The sequence below is a fragment of the Hyaena hyaena genome, unplaced genomic scaffold, assembly GCF_003009895.1.
Source record: "Hyaena hyaena isolate Hyena2069 unplaced genomic scaffold, ASM300989v1 scaffold_198, whole genome shotgun sequence".
Lineage (NCBI taxonomy): Eukaryota > Metazoa > Chordata > Mammalia > Carnivora > Hyaenidae > Hyaena > Hyaena hyaena.
The window spans coordinates 2111242-2131876 of NW_024080829.1; the positions used below are offsets into that span (position 1 = coordinate 2111242).

The 20635-nt window shown below is 36.8% G+C and overlaps 1 protein-coding gene across 1 annotated transcript in view; it reads left to right on the top strand.

Annotated features, from left to right (window-relative positions):
- The window catches only part of TRPC3 (transient receptor potential cation channel subfamily C member 3), a 71482-nt gene that overhangs the window by 32063 nt on the left and 18784 nt on the right, over positions 1 to 20635 (top strand). The window contains exons 4-10 of the mRNA XM_039241613.1: positions 2057 to 2221; positions 5173 to 5389; positions 7523 to 7756; positions 10034 to 10298; positions 13023 to 13218; positions 14448 to 14657; positions 17815 to 17898. Of these exons, the coding sequence (XP_039097544.1) occupies positions 2057 to 2221; positions 5173 to 5389; positions 7523 to 7756; positions 10034 to 10298; positions 13023 to 13218; positions 14448 to 14657; positions 17815 to 17898 (1371 nt within the window). The remainder of the gene's footprint in view (positions 1 to 2056; positions 2222 to 5172; positions 5390 to 7522; positions 7757 to 10033; positions 10299 to 13022; positions 13219 to 14447; positions 14658 to 17814; positions 17899 to 20635) is intronic.

Consider the following 20635-nt stretch of genomic DNA (forward strand, 5'->3'; position numbering starts at 1 on the left):
GAACGTTGAAAGAGTAACAGAATCTTGAGTCTGGAAAGAAGATCTAATATAGACTTAGCAGCTAGCAATGACCAGTGAGCTTTAGGACCTGGGACTTTTAAAATTGAATTGAAAGCAACTTCTAAGATAAAGCATGCTTTTTTTAGGGGCGCCTGGGTGGCTCAGTTGGTTAAGCATCCAACTTCAGCTCAGGTCATGATCTCACAGTTGGTGGGTTCGAGCCCCGTGTCAGACTCTGTGCTGATGGCTAGCTCAGAGCCTGGAGCCTGCTTCGGATTCTTTGTCTCCCTCTCTCTCTGACCCTCCCCTGCTCACACTGCCTCTCTCTCTCTCTCTCTCAGAAATAAATAAAAAGAAAACGTGCTTTTTTATATTGAACTCATTAAGCTAGAAAAGATAGCATCCTCTTTATAGTACTTTAAATCATCCAAATCCAGTTTGTATTATTGAAATAAGTTCAGTCAAATACTTCAAATTTAATATTTGTAAACTCATCTTACCACTTTTGCCAGCGGGTATCAAGAGCCCCTGTGCCCAGTGGCTCAGCAGCCACGAGAATGACCATCAGCCGACTCCCCAGAGGGCAGATGCACATAGGGGCAAAAGTGGGGCTTTGGGGGAAATTGCGTTTCTACTGTCTATCCTGTGGGATGAGGTTTTATTTTTTTTTTATTTTATTAATTTTTTTAAGTTAGAGATGATGGGAAGCTATATACCAGTAAGTGGAAACCCATTCATTTCCTTGTAGGTATGCTATTGATAATTAGCCAAGTAACTTGAGGAATTGCCTAGAGTTGCTAAGAATCATTAGGATCATTAATTAGAACTTGATCAATGATGAATCCTTCACCCAGTAGGGACTGGAGCTGCCTTCTTTGCCTCTAAGAGCTTGTAAAAACATTTCATGAGTACTTCCTAACAGGTTCATTGTTATTGTTCTGTTTTTCAGAAGATAATGATACCTTGATTTTCATGTTGCTAAACACTCCTTAAAAATATATATATGTTGGCACTCATAGTTGATTAGTGAATGACCCTGAATAATTTCCAGGCTTGGGCAAAGTGCACGTGTCCATTCAAAGACAGGCATATCCAGCCACAAATGGGCTCCTATTAGGGTAGGGACCTTTTTACATGAGCATGACTACAAATACATTTTGCTACCCAAATAAGGACAGGGCTTTAGTGAAATTTCAGTCCATCAGAAGAGATACTGGCAGATGACAGCAAAATAAGAGGGCAAAATAGAAAAAATTGGCAGGGCTGAAGTCAGTATAATGTGCTCAGTTTTCCTGGTTAGAGTTGTAGTTACAAAAGAACTGTTGGAGATAAATGTTTGTGTGTTTTGTTTTTGTTGTTTTTTGCTTTTTTTTTTTTTTTTTTTTTTTTTACCTGGAATAGAGACAGCAACAAAGAAANTTTTGACCTGGAATAGAGACAGCAACAAAGAAAGGACAGATTACTGAAGTAGGAAGGAAGGGACATTTGCTGCCAGTGCCTGGAGGCAGTGTAAGTGTAAGTGTGAACCAAGCATAATTCTTTCAGGTTCATTGGCTTTTTGTGATCTTTGCAGGTTTGCAGTGGTAGTACCTACATATACATAGGGCATATCATCTGTATATTTTTCATACATAGCATTTTAGGAATTACTTATGAAACAACACATTTCTTTCTCTTTTTTTAAGCTATAATATACAATAAACCAATTCTTTTCCATTTTGAACTGAATGCAAGTAAGCTGGAAGACAGCAAAATGGGACACATTTCCACAAAGGAAAACATATGTCACCCAGATTTTGGACAAGAATCTGTAAATTATGAAGAGTTCCAATCAGAAAGAAATGAGATTAAGGACCACATAACTTTTACGCTCGTTTCCACTTAAGTTCTATTAGTTCTGAAGCAATTTTGGAAAATGGGAGAAAAATATTACCAGAACCTTCTAGTGCCTATATTCTGGAAGAGTGTGCATTAATATCTTTAGAATTATGCATTCAGTAGTTGAAGTATCTCTAATGATAGTAACATACCTCTCCCCCTCTCTTTCTGCCCACAGTTTGTGGCTCACCCCAACTGCCAGCAGCAGCTCTTGACAATCTGGTATGAGAACCTCTCAGGCCTGCGGGAACAGACCATAGCTATCAAGTGTCTGGTTGTGCTGGTGGTGGCCCTGGGCCTTCCATTTCTTGCCATTGGCTACTGGATTGCACCTTGCAGCAGGGTACATGTTTTTCTACATCCATTTCCTCTGTGGTTGCTGTGCCGTGTGCTTTGGGGATGAAGAAGGAAAAGGCTTCCTACTTAACGCTCTTATCAATTTTACCCTGAATGTTAATGGACTCAGGAACACAAATTCTGCTATTTAATAACTGGGATCAATTCAAATAAGGGATGAAAAAGGATTTGGTACTAGATGAGTAGATCACATTTGAAGGCATATAATACTTAGGCTTAAGATAAAATCCCCATGGTGGTCAAGAGGGAAAGCTGCTTGGGTGAAATAGCACTTTTGCTGATTCTATGGACAGCTTAATAAACCAAGAGAGTCAACTGAGTTGGCTTATGTTTAGGAGAACAGTCCTAATGCAATGGTGCCAAGAAACAGTTAACCTGAGAACTGGAAGGGCAACTCACTTGAACCTGTCAAGAGATCTGAGGCTGTATGTATCAAGCACAGTTGTGAACAGTGGTGTTTTTAAAGAATTCAAGAAAATGCATGACAGGTTCCCTATCCCAACCCCCGCTCTTTGTTCCTTCAGAAGATTCTTTTAAAAATGTAGAATCTGAGGGGCGCCTGGGTGGCTTAGTCGGTTAAGCGTCCGACTTTCACTTAGGTCATGATCTTGCAGTTCGTGGGTTCGAGCCCTGCATCGGGCTCGGTGCTGACAGCCAGCTCAGAGCCTGGAGCCTGTTTCAGAGTCTGTGTCTCCCTCTCTCTCTGACCCTCCCCTGCTCACGCTTTCTCTTTCTCTCTCCTAGAAATAAATAAAAATATTTTTTAAAAAATGTAGAATCTGAGTTTGGGGGCTTTGGATTTTTTAGACTGTTTATCTGTTTAATTTTGCTTGAATCATTTGGTTCACTACCTTCATCCCTCTCTCAACTTGCCTGTGTAGACTCAATTTAATTGTGCTAAGAGATCCTCTGAACAAGGTATGGGAAGGAATACTAGTCATGCTCACAGAATCTGTATTGGGTTAATAAAGGACACCTCCAGGAAGAAGCAGCTGTTTTGAGATCCTTTAATCCTGTTTTTATATTCTGAGATCTGGTTTTGTTTAAATCAGAGGCAGTTTCAGGAAAAATGAATCAAGGCCACTTATAAATGATCCTGGAAATCCATCATCTCTCTGGCTCCATAGTCTTCCTAGCAGAGCGAGTCCCCCTCTGCAGGCACATACACGTGTGAGTGTATTCATACTTCTCACCTCATTTTTGAGCCACCCATGCAATTTAAGGAAGAAAGTTTGTCGTTTTGATCAGGTTTGATGAGTTGACTACGTTCCTTTGGTCTGTATCGTGGGAAAGTACCTTATGATTCCTCAAACATAAACACTAAAGTCTAAAATCTGTAAGTGATAAGAGAGCATGCATTAAAGCAAAAATCATTTCCCACACAAACAATTTCCTTTTCTGAGGGAAACGAATATGAAAGTTCAGTTTTCCAAGTGTTTGCCTCTTAAGGCTGCTTAATCAATGAAAACATGGACATCCATTCCTTTTTTCTCTTCACTTACAAAAGTGCAGCTAATAGTATGGCGAACTCTGTGTCCAGCAGAGAAGGGAAAGGAGGGAATGGAGTTGTTTCTGGAGCCCACATTTATATGTGCCATATACCACCGAAAACAACATAGCAAGAATTCCCCACATATATCCTAGTTTCACGATAGTCATGCTGCTTTATTTTCATGTTCTTTAAAGTTTTAAAAGATCAGCCTTTATGAGAAACAGATTTGGCAACTCTCAAGAAATCACTGTGTGCTACGGATGAGCTACCCCAAATGTGCCTCTCTGCAGCTGCAGAACAGCACAGCAATATGTAAATGTGGTGTTTATTTTTCTGTGTCTAATATGGACAATGTGACATTTGTCTGTCTGCATTCATGTTCAACTCCAGAAATGCTTCACATTCTTTGGTTATTTGTTGACATCAAATTAAGGTTCCGGACATATAAAAACATTTGTTTGAAGTTGCCGTCTCTTAATGTGAACCTTGGTACTGTTTTAAGGTCATAGGCTGAGTTTGAAAGTTGGTTCTGAGTGTGTAGACTTGAGAACTTATTTGATAAATCTACCAAATGTACCTATTTCTTGGGCTACAGAAGCCCTTGGGACAGGCAGACTGTTTTTCATTTCTACTAGAACATGGGCCTTTTAAGGACATTATGTCACATGGGATTTCAAAGGAGTTACCTTAAAATAATTATGCTCTGAACTTTAGACATGCTTTTGTACTATTTATATGATTTTCCAAACTCAGGGCTGACTTAAGTTAACTTACTTAGAGGTTTTAAGTATTGTATATCTCCTTCTTACTGAGGTAGTAATACATAAAATATTTACTTGATTCTAATATTGTCTGCCTTTTTTATATCATATAAAGTATAACTCAATTTCAGAAGATTTAGAAGTGAGAACTAAAATTTACTTCTGTGGTAGTAAGGTATTTAATCTTGAAAGGCCTTGTTATGTGCTATAAACACATCATAACGTTTCAACTATAATGAATGAGTCTCTAAATTCATAACATTTCAATTGTAAAGCAATAAAGAATATGCACTACAAATTTGGAATTTCTTTTCCTAGACTCTCAAAACCTAGGCATTGATTGCATAATCTTTTATGTAAAAATAAGAATAACCAGCATATGCCCCATGATTTTCAGAAATGCATTTGTGAATGCAGTGTTACCCCCAAAGACAAATTGGATATTTAGAAACAATGAAGTCTGAAGACTTCTTAAATTATTCTTGGAGGAAGCATCCCCTAAAAGGAGTAATTTTCATAATGTATGGCTCTTCACAGACAGAAGCAGAATTTTGAGATTATTCTCATTTCATCTGTTTTTTTATACTGTATAATAATTTTCATAAGTAGAAGCCAAAATTTCCAAAGTAAAAGTTTTGCCTTCATCTTTTTTGTTTGTTTGTTTGTTTGTTTGTTGTACTACAGCTGGGGAAAATTCTGCGAAGCCCTTTTATGAAGTTTGTGGCACATGCTGCCTCTTTCATCATCTTCCTGGGCTTACTTGTGTTCAATGCCTCAGACAGATTCGAAGGCATCACCACGCTGCCAAACATCACTGTTATTGACTATCCCAAGCAGATCTTCAGGGTGAAAACCACCCAGTTCACTTGGACTGAGATGCTAATTATGGTCTGGGTTCTCGGTAAGCTTTCTATATGAAGTATTTTAATTTCTACCAAATATTGTGTCTATATAATGATTGCCCTTTTTTTAATGTCTATTTATTTTTGAGAGACAGAGTGCGAGCAGGGGAGGGGCAGAGAGAGAGGGAGACACTGAATCTGAAGCAGGCTCCAGGCTCTGAGCTGTTAGCACAGAGCCTGACACGGAGCTCGAGCTCACAAACCGTGAGATCATGAACTGAGCTGAAGTAAGATGCTTAACCAACTCAGCCATGCAGGTGCCCCAATTGCCTTTTTTATTAAAATGTTATTCTGCGTTATGTGGTGACAACATCCTCATTGTATGATAATCAGTAGAAGAAAATAAATGAATAATTTGGCAACTTGATAATACTAAAAGGTATCCCTTAACACTAAATAAAAAGTTTTTAGTAACATGAACCTAATTATAAATACACCACATTTTTAACTTCAATTATTGAATAACTATAAATTTAAAAAATCTGACCCACTATGATGATCAGATATTTAATTGAAATACTTGTGAGATAACCCAGTGGCCATTAGCTGATGATTAAAAAACATTTTTTGCTTTCATTTCAGAAGTCTTTTTTAGGAGAGTCTCCATTTTCAGAATGCTGTTACTTCACCTCACAAAAAACCTTTTTAAAAAATGTTTGTTAGTATAGTTGGCATACAATGTTATATTAGTGTCACATGTACAACATAAATTAACAAGTCTATATATTACTCAATGCTCAGCACAGTAAGCATAGTTACCGTACAGTGTTATTACAATATATTCTATGTGCTATATTTTTCATTTCCATGACTTATTTTATAACTAGAAGTTTGTACCTTTTAATGCTCTTTAGTTCTCTTCCCCCACTAATCTCCCCTCTGGCAGCCTCCACTCTGTATTCAAGAGCCTTTTTGTTGTTGTTATTCATATTGATTTTTTGATTCCACATGTAAGTAAAATCATATGGTATTTCTCTTTCACTGTCTTGTTCATTTCACTTAGTGTATACTCTCTATATCTGCATTGTTACAAATCCAACATCTCATTTGTTTTTACCGGTCAAGTAATATTCCAGTGTTACAGACACACACACACACAGACATACACACAGACACATACACAGACACACACACACATACACACATCTTTATCCATTCATTGATCAGTGGACACTTAGGTTGCTTTTAAAACTTGGCTTACAATAACGCATTTTGAATAGCTATGTTAAAGTAAAAGCTTTAAGCAATGAGAGGGAAAAAAAGGAGGTTGCAACTAGTTTATTTATCTGAAACCACCTTTGTCTATTCTCTCTGTTTTATGCTGAGTGTTTTGGTATATTCCAAGTTCACGAATTAATAGGTTGGTTATTCCCCTTATTCATTCCTGTAGGCTCAACCTGGGTCAAATAGTTATTTTATAAATTTTAAGCTATTACATTTTTTTTATTCTATAATATCTCCCCTCCCCCCACCCTTACATAGTCAGGACAGGTTGTTAAACTGGAATATTTTGTCTTCTCCCAAAATGGAATTTTCTGCTTTCAGTTTCTTCACAATGTCCTAGGGCCTCCTTCTTAAGGGTTTCTTCTTTTTCCAAACCTATTCTTCATCTCCCTGGCATGAAACCAGAAGGAAGAGAGAGGGAAGGGGAATGATGTAAGTGTTCTTGGGTGGTTGGGAAGCTGATCTTGTTGAAAGTCTACAGTAAGTTTCTCCTTTAGGTGTTTATTTCACCAATAATTACTATGGTTTGATAACCATTGGGATTTCTGAAGATGGATTTTCTCCTCTCCTCCAAAAGTCTTCTAGGGCAAAATCATTTGACTTGAAAAGTCTTCTTTGCTCATTTTCCTTACCTCTTTCCTGACCACCCCTCTGCATAAGTAGCACTATTTCTGGTACTACATGTAGAATTATGTTTCTCCAAATTGTAATTCTTACTTAGCTGAAGATTTTTCCTCCATTTAACTTTGTCCAGGGCCTCAGGGGCCTGAACAATAGCTGGTGCTTTGTGGTGCCTGGTATGGTACTTTATATATGGGACATTTTATAGGTGGGGGCTGATGGTGGACAAAAAAACAGTCTCTCAGTCTAAGCTATAAAATGTAACCTGTGCCTCCCATGTGTGACAGGAATGATGTGGTCTGAGTGTAAGGAGCTCTGGCTGGAAGGTCCCAGGGAATATATTTTGCAGCTGTGGAATGTACTGGACTTTGGGATGCTTTCCATCTTCATTGCTGCTTTCACAGCCAGATTCCTAGCTTTCCTTCAGGCAACAAAAGCACAACAGTATGTGGACAGTTATGTCCAAGAGAGTGACCTCAGCGAAGTTACACTTCCACCAGAGATACAGTATTTCACTTACGGTAAGTTATTAACTGAAGGGTCCTCTTATGTATCAGGAAGGGTACTGGAGCCATGGTTTGAAAGGAAATGTCAATAATGAGTATGTTTAGTGTGAGATGTGCATTAAGTATGCATGAACAGAGAAACCATGAGCTTTAGAACTATACAGAATTGGATCCATATCAAGGCTATGACTCTCCCTTGCTGTGTATAACCTTATTCAAGTTAATTTACCTCTCTGTGCCTCAGTTTTCAAATCTATAAAATGAAGGTGTTGCAAGGTGAGAGAAAATTCTCTTCAAGCCTAACAACATAATTACTCTTACATATTCTTAGGATATGAAACTGTCTTAATTAGGGGGGGAAATAGCTTGATAAATTGCTCGAGGTGGAAGATGAGTCCCTGAGTGCATGGTTTGGAGGAGATAATAAAAGATGCTTAACTGCTGTACAGGTGAAGTGAACAAAAATTTGGCAGAGGCAGGAAGTAGGAGCTAATGTGGCATGAGAATGTAAGTTCTGGGGAATGAGCAGAAACACTGAGGAGGATGCCTTGCTCCTCGACATGATGTGAAAGGAAATCCATGCCTAACTTCTCTGTATTGTGAAGAGCAGGGACGTCCCAGCCGATATTCAGCGTGCAAGGATACTGATGCCTTCCTTGCCCAGCACAAACTGTTGGTGAGCAATGTTAGCCTTCCCTCCTTTGAGGCCAGGCTGGGTAGGTGTGATTAGCAAATTTTCATGTAGTTGCACAATCTTAACTCTGGAAAGGACTTTAGGAATGTATTGCCTAGGGGCACATGGGTAGCTCAGTCGGTTAAGCATCTGACTTCAGCTCAGGTCATGATCTCACAGTTCATGGACCTTGCCGCTGTCAGGCTGTCAGCACAGAGCCTTCTTTAGATCTTCTGTCCCCTCTGTCTGCCCTTCTTCCACTCGTGTTCTCCCCCAAAATAAGTAAATATTTTTTTAAAAAAAGTATTGCCTAACGCATATTTTAATGGTAAGGAAACTCAGGCACAGAGTTTAACTGTGTTCTGATTGTGAAGAATCACTTTTTATAGGTGTAATTAAGGCTTACAATGTGATAAGTACAAGTGGCATAGTAACATTACTGAAGAAGGCTGGGTGCGCCTGCTCCAAAATGTAAAATGTGTGTCTCACATATTGTGAAATTTAAACACATTGTCTCGTTTTCAGCAAGCAAAGACTTTTTTAATGCCGAGGAGACCAGATAAAATGAGCAAAGGATTACCATTTATAATTAAAGAATTAGCTTAAATTGTATTTTGTGTAATATATATCTTGGCTATTTCAATAACCTCTTCATTTAAGTTTATTCATGTGTATCTAATGACTATCATCTGGAGGGAAATTTGTGAATTCAGAATTTGCTCCTTATTATGCGTATAGTTTTGATCAAGTATTTAGACTTTTTAAGTCTTGGTTTTTGCATCTCTAAGAGGAGGATAATGATAACATCAAATCCATAGAGTCATTGGAAAGCACAGTGTCTGGTGTACATTAAACACTCAATAAATGTTAATTTTTGTTGTTGGAAATATCTACAATGTATCCATTTTTCTGGAAGTAACTTAGTTGGCACAAAATTGATGGCATAGTATTTCATTGAACTTCCAGGGAAATGAGTATCCAACAGTCTTCTGTGAACATACTAAGTGACTTTGAAAAAGGTGGGGTCTTCACTTAAATCTATATCCAAAATCAATAGTGTCTTACATTTTACAGGAACAAGTAATATTGCTCAGATATAGCACTGACAGCACCACTGTGATTCAGTGATATTCTCACTTCTTGTAATACGACATTTTATTTGCATAAACTGTTAGATGAGCCAATTTCCCCATGAAATATGGAAAAGAAGTTTTGTGCCAACTGAGCCTATGGGGTGACAAAATAGCTGGTCGATACATCTAGTAATTGAGGGGACAGATTGGGCAAGTCCATTGTTTTTCATTCTGGACACAGTCTAGTGAAGGGTTTTAACCTCTTTCTTTGTCTTTTGCACTTGACTCTGTTTCTACTCAATGTGGAGCAGGCTTAGTATCTTTATAATCATGTTTCCTCCATTAAAAGACTCCATGTGGATGTAGAATTCATATGCTTCTGGTTTAACATGAAAAATAGTGCCTGGACAGTTAGTCAAATCTAGAGTAGTTTCAACAGATAAAAGCCACCTACCTACAAAATAGATCCTACTTAAGGTATTTATTTTATAGCTTGCAATGAACAAAAGATCCCATTTCTGATTCTCTCTATCTCTCTTTTTCTAGCCAGAGATAAATGGCTCCCTTCTGACCCTCAGATCATATCCGAAGGCCTCTACGCCATAGCTGTTGTGCTCAGCTTCTCTCGGATTGCATATATCCTCCCTGCAAATGAGAGCTTTGGCCCCTTACAGATCTCTCTTGGAAGGACTGTGAAGGACATATTCAAGTTCATGGTTCTCTTTATTATGGTGTTTCTTGCCTTTATGATTGGCATGTTCATACTTTATTCTTACTACCTTGGGGCTAAAGTAAATGCTGCTTTTACCACGTAAGTAAAACATCTTCAAAAAAAGGTTTGATGAAGAAAATTTCTAACAAATCTAGATGAGTCAAACACACCAAAAATTCAATAATTGTAATAAAGAAGTTTTTAAGAGCAAAAATATCCATTAAAAATAATGCTTATGCACAATTACATTGCTCTAAAGGCTCATTTCTTTGAGCTTAGTAAGTGTTTGATCACAGAGCAAAATAAAAATTTGGAAATATCTTAGATAAAGCTGACTATTTTAAGAGAATTGGGCAGCAGAGTTTTAATCCTGGACATCTATTATATTATGTATGACATTAAATTTAGTTTCAGCAATTTGTAGCCATTACCATTCAAAAAAGAAGCACTGGCCTTTATTTTAATGTATCATTAATCAGTACAAGGAGTTGAGTAAGAAGAAATTATAGCTAAATGTTGTACAGCTCACTATAACACTAATACCACTTCCTTCCTGTGGTCCCACTGGTTTCTACACTGGAGACTCACCTTGCCTGTGAAGTCTTCCTTGATTAAACCTCCTTAGTCATTGTCCCTTTAAGTTCTCTCAGCATAGAGACATCCAGTTGTGAGTTCCTCTAACCCGTTGGTGCTCAGTGGTCTGCACATGGATCTTCCCTTTGTACTGTAGTCCTTCTAGGCAGGGAGATCATTAGCCCTCCCTGCCTCCCTTTGTATCCTGTAATACCACAGCTAAAAAGAATCTAGACTTTCAATAAGTTCCCTGTAGACTAAAATAGAATATCAAGCCCTTCCAGACATCTAAATTGTTTGGAAATGATTTTTTTCAAGTAGTTAATACAGAGCAAGTCTTAGGGGTAGAAGAGAATGGAAACTTACTTTATTGTAATGAAAAAAAATTCTGTTTGAACCCAGTAGGGGAGGGATGGAAAGATCCTACACACAGTGCCACCCCTGTGAGCTCTGTAAGAACTCATTTTCTACAACACATTGTCTTCACTGTTTTGTGTGAGCTCTTGGCAACTTGATATAGCAGAGGGAATATAGGCTAACAAATCAGGATATGGATGCAATATCTCCGCTATTTTCTAGCTCCAGCCTTTGGTTAAGTTACTCAGCATTCGTCTGTGTTAATTCCCTTATTTTAAAAATAAACACAATAAGATTTGAATTGGATTATTGTGAGGATTTTGTAAGTTCATTTATATAAAGCCTCTTGTCGAAGGTGAGAGCTCAGGAACTGCCAGTGTTCTCTCCTGTTTTACTGTCTGCCTCTTCCCACACATATATATTCACAGGAATCTATATTATCCAAGTTAGAGGAGAGAATCTATATTCTCCACATTTTCAAAAAAGAGCAAGAGGAGGGAGTCAGAATTTGGGGATACTGTTAAATTAATGGTGGGAACAAAGAGGTTATAGTTTTCTCAGTCTCCTACTATCTCTGCTATAAAATCACACAATGAAATATTTTGTAATAGAGAGTAACTATATAAAAATAGGAATCTTTCTATTCACCCTTGTAAAGGTGTAGCTCAATTTCTAGAACATGATAGGTATTTCATCAATATTTGTTGAATGATGGCATGAGTAAATAAACTAGTGCTAAAACGTATAAACCTATTCAATTGTTGTTTAGAATCTGTTATAACAAATAAAAAACAGCACTGTTTCCATAAATTTTTCTTTGGAAAAATGACTTACTTTTGAACCTTCCTTTGAAATGGAATTCTACATGTGTAATTGTTAAATTTAAGGATTATTTTTGTGGGTCACACATATTTTGTGTGTGATTACAACTTGCTTATATCCCCAAAACAGCCAATGTTAATTGCTGTAATGGAAGAATCAGGAAGTTAGATTATATAAATTAAAAGAAAAGAACAGGAATCTTTCAATCTGTTGCCTCCTCTTCATTTCCAGTTGAGTATAACTTTTAGGTAATATATTCTTGTGGCAAAAGAAATCAGAGTAGTGTCTACAGTGAAAAGCATGTCCCCTTCTTCACCCTTGAACCCTAATCTCTCATATCTCCTTAGTTCACAGAGGTAATGGTTTTTTGGGGTTTTTTTGGATACTTGTAGAGAGATTTTATACATAAAAAAGAATATAAGTATTTGTAAACTCCTCCTTTTTAGTCGAATTGTTGACTATTTCACACTTGCTATATCTTTTTTCACTACTTCTCAAATATCATTTTATATAAACACATGAAAATAGATCAGTCTCATTTTCCCAGTGGCTACATGGTAATCCATTATATAGATGTTGGAATTATTTACCTACTCTTCTATTGGATATTTAAGTTGTTTCCATTTTTCCCTACTACTATAGTGCCGGGAATATGTTTTTACATAGTTTTTTGAAGTATGTCATTTTAATCCTGACCTTGTTCTACTCCAGAAAACCTGATTTAAATGTCTAAACGACCTATAAAATCAAACCCCAAATTTCCATCCTTAAGGAGAACGGAATGTGTATTGTGGCATGACTTCAGCTTTCCCCTGCCAAGTTCAGAGAATTTTCACTTGATGATAACTTAAAGAAAAGCTAGGCATTGGCACCATTTAATCATAAACCCCTGAAGAAACCTGAAGGAACAATTTCTGTTAAATACTATAATAAAATTATTGCACTCAGGGCTTATTGTAACATTTAATGATAGCATTTTACATCTGTACAGTATTCAAAACTTAACTTGTTTTTCTTTTGACTTTAATACTGAAAAGTGTTAATTTGCTATGTACCTTATTCTTTCAACAGTGTAGAAGAAAGTTTCAAGACTTTGTTTTGGTCAATATTTGGGTTGTCTGAAGTCACTTCTGTTGTGCTCAAATACGATCACAAATTCATAGAGAATATTGGCTACGTTCTTTATGGAATATACAATGTAACTATGGTGGTTGTTTTACTCAACATGTTAATTGCTATGATTAATAGCTCATATCAGGAAATTGAGGTAAACCTGCTTTCTATCTGTGGTATCTATTCTTCCCATCTCATTCTAATAGTATCCTCTGTCTGTTTTTGTGCCCTTTGGTGGGTGTCCATTCATGTCAATAAAGAGGCTTGTGCCTACACAGAGGGAGCCTGGACGTTTCCCTGTGTTTTCCTCCTGGATAGTCTCACCAGCTCAGTGTCTACGAGGAGAACAGCAGGGGTCCCCATGAATTTACCATTGCACTGCCTCCTCTCATAGTATATTTCAGAAGTTTTGAAATTAATGGCTAGAAGAAGTACTGGCTATAGGGAAATTATTCTTTCCTAATTCAGCTGGCCGACCATCTAAGATCCTAGTGGAGGAATTACTAGATGTCTGGTAAACATCAGTGATGTTCTGTATCCAGCCAGAATTTTTAGTATTCTAGAAGTCATTTTACTTCATGTTTTGGGTTGTGCTTGCTTTGGTACCTTCCTTCATCATTGTGTACATGTCCTCCAGGTTCATGTTCGGTATCTCTTTAGTACATTGCTATTTGTTAAATCCACTGATTCTCTATGTGCTTTAAAAACACATAGATTCTCAAAGCAGAAGTTAGGTCCCTCAGAAAGGAAAACTGTGGCATTCAAAATCTGCTGGAGTGTGGTAATGGCAGAGTGAAATGAGCAAGCTGACTTCTTCCACCTTTGGACTCCCTCGTCTTCACTTTTCTCTCCATCACTCTGGGCCATTATTGAGGATAAAAGGAGATACAAGACAAGAATAGTCCACTGAGGGCCGTATGTGACATTTGGGGACAAATGGCAGACACATAACATCCAAAGTGCAATTCATCTGGGTGCTATTTTTTCCCCTTTGCTCTAAAGTATAATATGGTATATCTATAGCCTGCCTTTGAGGAGGGAAGGTGGGTAAAAAGTGAGGAGGAGTTAATCTTTCATCCTTCCTTGACCCTGAATATTTCTTGCATTTTTGCTTTTTTTTGGCTGGAGGATGAGACATTCTGGTTACATTTCAATGGATACAGACAGAGGCATATGGAAAAGTTAAAAAGATGAGTATTATAAAGGTGGTACTAAGAATATTATCTAGGCCAATAGAAGTTATATGCAGATAAATGTATATAAATGACTTACCTATTTCAAAAACATAATTTAGGTTTCATTGTATGATCCTACTGGAATCAGTTACTAGAATATTTATTTTTTTAAATGAGTCATTATTTCTTTTCTATTTTTGTGATACAGGATGACAGTGACGTAGAATGGAAGTTTGCCCGTTCAAAGCTTTGGTTATCTTATTTTGATGATGGAAAAACATTACCTCCACCCTTCAGTCTAGTTCCTAGTCCAAAGTCATTTGTTTATTTCGTCATGAGGATCATTAACTTCTCCAAATGTAGAAGGAGCCGGCTACAGAAGGATATAGAAATGGGAATGGGTAATTCCAAGTCTAGGGTACGTATCAAAAACCTACCAAGACCTTACAATGAATGTTTTGTCTTTCTCCTTGTCTTTTGATGTTTGTTCAGTAATTTTTATGTGTGAACTTAGAAGATGTTGAAAGTTACTGTCCATCCCATAGTCTTTCATAGACTAATACTTAGTATTTTCACAATGTTTCAAGAAGTCACTTAGTCTATGCCTTGCTTCTGGTCAGAATTTCATGCAAAGTGCCAGATTAAAAATATAAACACTTTTTTAACTTGTTAATAGTAAACAGAAAAGTTGTTATTAGAAAACACTTTGTATTTTTGTGTTCCATGCTTCTCAATTGTTATTTTGAAGCTAATGAGTTTTAACCACACTTTTTCCTCTTGGCTGCATATATAGTTTACCACCACCATATTCTTATTTACAGAAACTCTTTATTGGGCTAAGTAATCTTTTTTTATTTAAGATCATAAAATCAACACAGGCCTAAGAGCATCCCCAAATATTCACCATAAATACCATTTTTATAAATAATCAAGAATGGTTTGCCCCAAAGTTGTCCCGGATAAGTCATACTTTATTTTAGGTTGAGTCATACTTTGATTTTAACAAAGATGAGTTTTATGATGATACTTTATTACCATGAACTTAACGTTCAGAGATAGAATTGGTACAGGAAACAGGAGGATCTGAGCAGGACCTCAGATAATAATGGAGCAAGACATACAGGAATTTAAATTTTTGCCTAACGTTGTGAAAGTGATCTGTACTTGTCATACCTTGGAAGCTCACAAGATAGCAATGTTACCTCCATAAAGTACAGGCCTTTCTGAGCAGAGGTGGATAAGTTTTCTCAGTTGAAGCTGGGGAAAAAAGGCTGGATTATAGCAACTTAATATCTCATTTTAAAAAATAGATGTGTATTTCCAAGATTTGTAGTATCCTGGCATCTTATTCCATAAGAAGGTGGCTTTATAAGCCTTTTTAAATTTGATTTGGACATGGGCTCTTAAAGCTGTTATGTTCCAAGGCATTATTTGGCTGTGCCATCCCATGATTTCAAATAGTACCTCATATGTACACAGCAAGAAGCAATACAATGTAAAGAAGAGAGCCTCCTCTTTAGAATGGGATTTGTATTCTGGTGCTTATGGCTTATTTGCAAGTAACGTGGATAAGTCAGTTCATCACTCTGAGCCTTGGTTGTCTCATCTGAAAGAGAGGAAACTTTGTAGGATTAATGTGAGGATGATATGAGATGTACAAAGTTCCAGCCTCAACAAATATCAGTGCCCTTCCTCATTCACAGTTTACAAAGTGCTTTGCTGTACATTTGAACCTCATGCAACACTGTGAGGTAGGTATTATTATTATTCCCATTTTATAGATAAGACAACTGAAACCATTAAAGTAGCGTGCTTACAAAAGGTCAGGGGAGCTAGCTGGCCAGTGTGGAGTAGGTGTGGAATCCAAGCTTTCCAGCATCAGATGCCTCACTTTCTACTGACATGGCTGCCTTACACCCAGCACCTGCTGCTCTGGCTTGGTTACTGACCCATTTCCTCCCCATGGGCTGTTCCTTCAGCTGCAGAGTGGCTGGTCTCTTAAATGGGCCTGGTTCTAATTGCCATCCTGGGAGATTCCCACTACTACTGAAATTGACTGTGTTTTGAAGGCGCTTTGTTTCTCTGGGGATTTTTTAACTGAGGCTTTATTATTCAAAACCAGAAGCCTCTTGAGAGCTTGGGAACTCACAGCTCTTGCTCTTCACACCTTAAAGTTTTCTTTCTGGAGGCAACTGATTTCACTGACTTCATTCTTGAAAGTGTCATAATGTAGAAGGGGAGAAATACTGTCAGGTGAAGAAGAGCACATTCAGATGTCTGGCTTGTGGCTACCTCAGGCTCTGTAAAGGAAATGCAGCTTGCTCAAATGCTTGCGAGGGGAGCGGATGTGCTGTTTTTATGATGTCCTCTCCTGCCTGTATTACACCATTGGCAGGAAGAACAGCTTTTTTCAGAGAGGTTTCTGGAAATAGAAAAAAGTTGAGCACTGATCTCTCAGAAACCATGAGCCTTGGCTTCCCAATCTCCCCATATCTGGTTAAAAACTGCTATTTTGGTTTTTTTAAATTGTGCGTGGAGATGTTTAAATCTCTTTAATATTATTGATATTATAAGTATTAATAGATACTCTGTGCAATGAATTTGGGAAAAATTTGGAGAAATTATATGTGTCTGTTTTTCTTTTTAGAACAGAGGAAGGAGCCTCAAGAAATCTTTTGCGCTAACCTGTAAAACTAACCTCAGTCAATAGTCAGATACTGACCTCTAGTGGCAAATAGGAGAATGAATTTTATTAGCCAAGGTTTTCTGGTGGCTAGATTGTGCCACTTCCTTCCTCTTAGCATCTCACACGTTCCTGAGTTATGCTGGGAAGTCAGGTGGTGAAATGAATACATATTTTTGCACAGGGGGCTCTTTGAATTACATTGTATTGGTAGCAGCTTGCCCAAAAGTAAGAGGCAAGCCCTGCCCACATACATAGAGTAGCTAGTAACGGTATGCCCTTCTTACTTTCTACCTACTCTAAGGTTAAACTCTTTAAGAGTTTAAAGAAAGCAAGCTTAAAGAAAGCAAGAAAAAAAATTTCTTTAAGACCAGTTCTCTCCAAAGTTGTGAATCTGGCTCAGGATAAGGCCAAGATATGTAGCAAGACATGTTATGTTGGCTCATATTTCAGGGTTACAAAATACCAAATGATATCATTTGAACTTGCAGCATGTTCCTGTCTTGAGTGTAGGAGAAGAATATAGGCTCAAGAGCAGACAGTTGTTTCTAAGCATCTTTGCCTTCTAAGATGCCATGAATAAATTTTGATTAGGCATACAAGTCCCCAGGGACGATTACATTTAGTATGAGCCAGCTTTTAAAAATATGTTTTCAGTTAAGCAGGTCTGTTGCAGTACACATTATAAACATTTTGATAAATGTGAGCATACTGCACACATTAATTTTTGCCTTTGGAAATCTATTAAATCACTGATAAAACTCAACTTCCAAAAGTGTTTACTTGGAAATGTTGACTCCAGAAACGTAATGGAGGGGAATATAGTAGATTATATTTTTTATTTACAAATGAATGTATTCTAATTTACTAGGTTAATTGTATTTTTTCCTAGTTAAACCTCTTCACTCAGTCTAACTCAAGAGTTTTTGAATCACACAGTTTTAACAGCATTCTCAACCAGCCAACACGTTATCAGGTAAGCATTCAGTAGACATATCTTTTTATCTGTATGTAATTCCGTGTGTGTGTGTGTGAGTGTGTGTGTGTGTAGTGACTAGAATAATAGTCTTCTGATATACTATGAAGATAAAACAGAACAAGGAGAAAATAGTATGTTAGTTGGAGGGTACTTTAGAAATCAGAGTCCCATGTCCTTCCATTATTTTTTGGTTGATGAAGAAGAGTTCCTTTGTGATATTAAAAGCAAAGTGTTGCCAAACCTTCCAAAGAATATCCTCAAATAACTTGAGCTGGAGAAGCAATGAGAGATATGGTATATTAGGAAAATAATGCTCTCACAGTATGGAAACCTGATACATTTCTCTAGGCAATCCATTTTTCCAATGGATTCTTAGATTATACTGGTTCATTAGTGCTACTTTAAAATATCTTCTGCATTTTGACATTAAATGTGATTTTTGAACACTATTTTACAACTCAGAAAAGGTTGCAGCTTTTTATTTTCCATCTGGTTGATCATTTTGACTATCAAATCTATAGATTTCTGATGTGTACAAGATCACAAGAATGAGGATCCAGGAATTTATAATGTATGGTGATGACACTTAATGGGTACAGTCCTCTTTGTATAATTGTCTTGGTAGCAGCAAATTCTGAAAATTCCTTGACACACTGATTGTCAAACTCTTACCTTTTAAATGGTTACATTATATTCCATTATATGGTTATATTATATTTAATATATCAGTCTTCTATTGAAAGAAATAGAGGGTATTGCCAATATGTAGCTATTATAAGGAAGACTGCAGTACGTAACCATGTATATATGACATTTGAAACATGCACAAATCTATAGAATTGTCTGGTTAAAGTGTATACACACTTTAATTTTTTAGCTGTTATAAAACTGATTTTGATGGAGCTTGTTCCAATTTATAGTCTTACAAAAAATATATGAAAGAGTCCACTTCCTCCTTAAGGTACTAATAGTGTGTTATGAAAGTTTTTTTTATCTTTACCAAATAAATGAGTGAATATGGTATCACAGTGTAGTCTTACTTTGCATTCTTTGTAATGAATGAACTCGACCATCTTTTTATGTGTAGTGTTCCATATGTTTAAGATCCTATATATTTACTTTGCTTGATGGGCTTTTTGTTATGAAGTCAGAGGAATTATTTTATGAATTGATTACTTTAAGAATTAAGCATTCTTTTTAAAAAAATCAGCCCTTTGCCTGTGATACAAGTTGAGAATTTTTTCTGTTGTATATCTTTTTAATATTTTTCCCCAACTTTCTGACTTTTGTATAGTCAACTCTACAAACTTTTTATGGCTTTAGGTTTTGTGACCCGTTTAGGAAGTTCTTCCCCAACATAAGAACTTAAGACCTTTTTTACACAATATTTTCTTTAGTACTTTTATGGTTCTACTTTTCATATGAAAATATGTGATCCATATAGATTATATTTTGATACAGTGTGTGAGGGAGGGACCCAAATTTATTATTTCTCCTGATGATTATATAGCTGCGTATGTTGAATAAATACCTTTTTATTGATTTGAAATGTCACCTTTATCACTTACTAAATTTCTTTATCTACTTAGATTTGTTTATAGGTTTTCCATATGTGGTAGAACCACATTATTTTAATAATTATAGTTTAAAACAAAAGTTAAACAAAATATACAGACACAGACACACATATACATGTCCTTGCTTCAAGACTCTTGTTTTACATAATATCCTGGCTATTCTTTCTTGTTTCTATTTCTGTTTGAACTTTAGAGTCAGCTTGTGTAGTTAGTAAAATATTCTGTTGTTTTTATTGTGATTGTATTAAGTAAAATTGACTTCTTTATAATGTCTGTCTTCCTTTCCAACAACATGATATACCTTTCCAACTGTTTAGATCTTCATTTGTGTACTCAGTGTCATTATAAAGTAGTCCTCAGATTGTTTATATTGATAGGATTAAGTTTGGTGCAAACCATACCAAATCACCAAATACTAGCCACTAAGTAGTTAAAGTATTCTTCTCACCTATTCAAGAAGTCAAGAGGTGGTCATTCCGGGACTGGTATGCTACCTACCAATGTTCAGGGACCGAGGCTTTTATAGCATATAATTCTGTCATTACTAGCTTTCAGTCTAACATGTTCTCGTTGTTCAAGAAACCTATTGGAACCCTAGCTATTATGATGCATTCCAAGATACATTTATTTATTTTTTTTAATATTTTTATTTATTTCTAGGAGAGAGAGAGAGAGAGAGAGAGAGACAGCGAGACAGCGTGAGCAGGGGAGGGTCAGAGAGAGAGGGAGTCACAGACAGGAACAGGCTCCAGGCTCTGAGCTGGCAGTCAGCACAGAGCCCGACACGGGGCTCGAACCCACGAACTGCGAGATCATGACCTAAGCGAAAGTCGGATGCTTAACCGACTAAGCCACCCAGGCGCCCCTCCAAGATACATTTAGAAGGTGATAGGGAAGAAAGATATGCCTCTCTTCTACAAGGAACTTCTGTAAAGTTGTACAACTTATCTGCAATGGAGGCTGGGAAATAATATCTTAATTAATAGAGGCCATTTGCCAAGGTAAAAAACCAGGGAAGAGAATCGGTAGTCTCTGCTGAGGTGGATTATATTATTTATCTTGGTGCTTATCTTTAGGTCTTTACACATACTTCTATGTTACTTGATTTAGAAGTTTCAAGTTTTATCTCTTAATTATTATTATTTATTTAGCTCTAA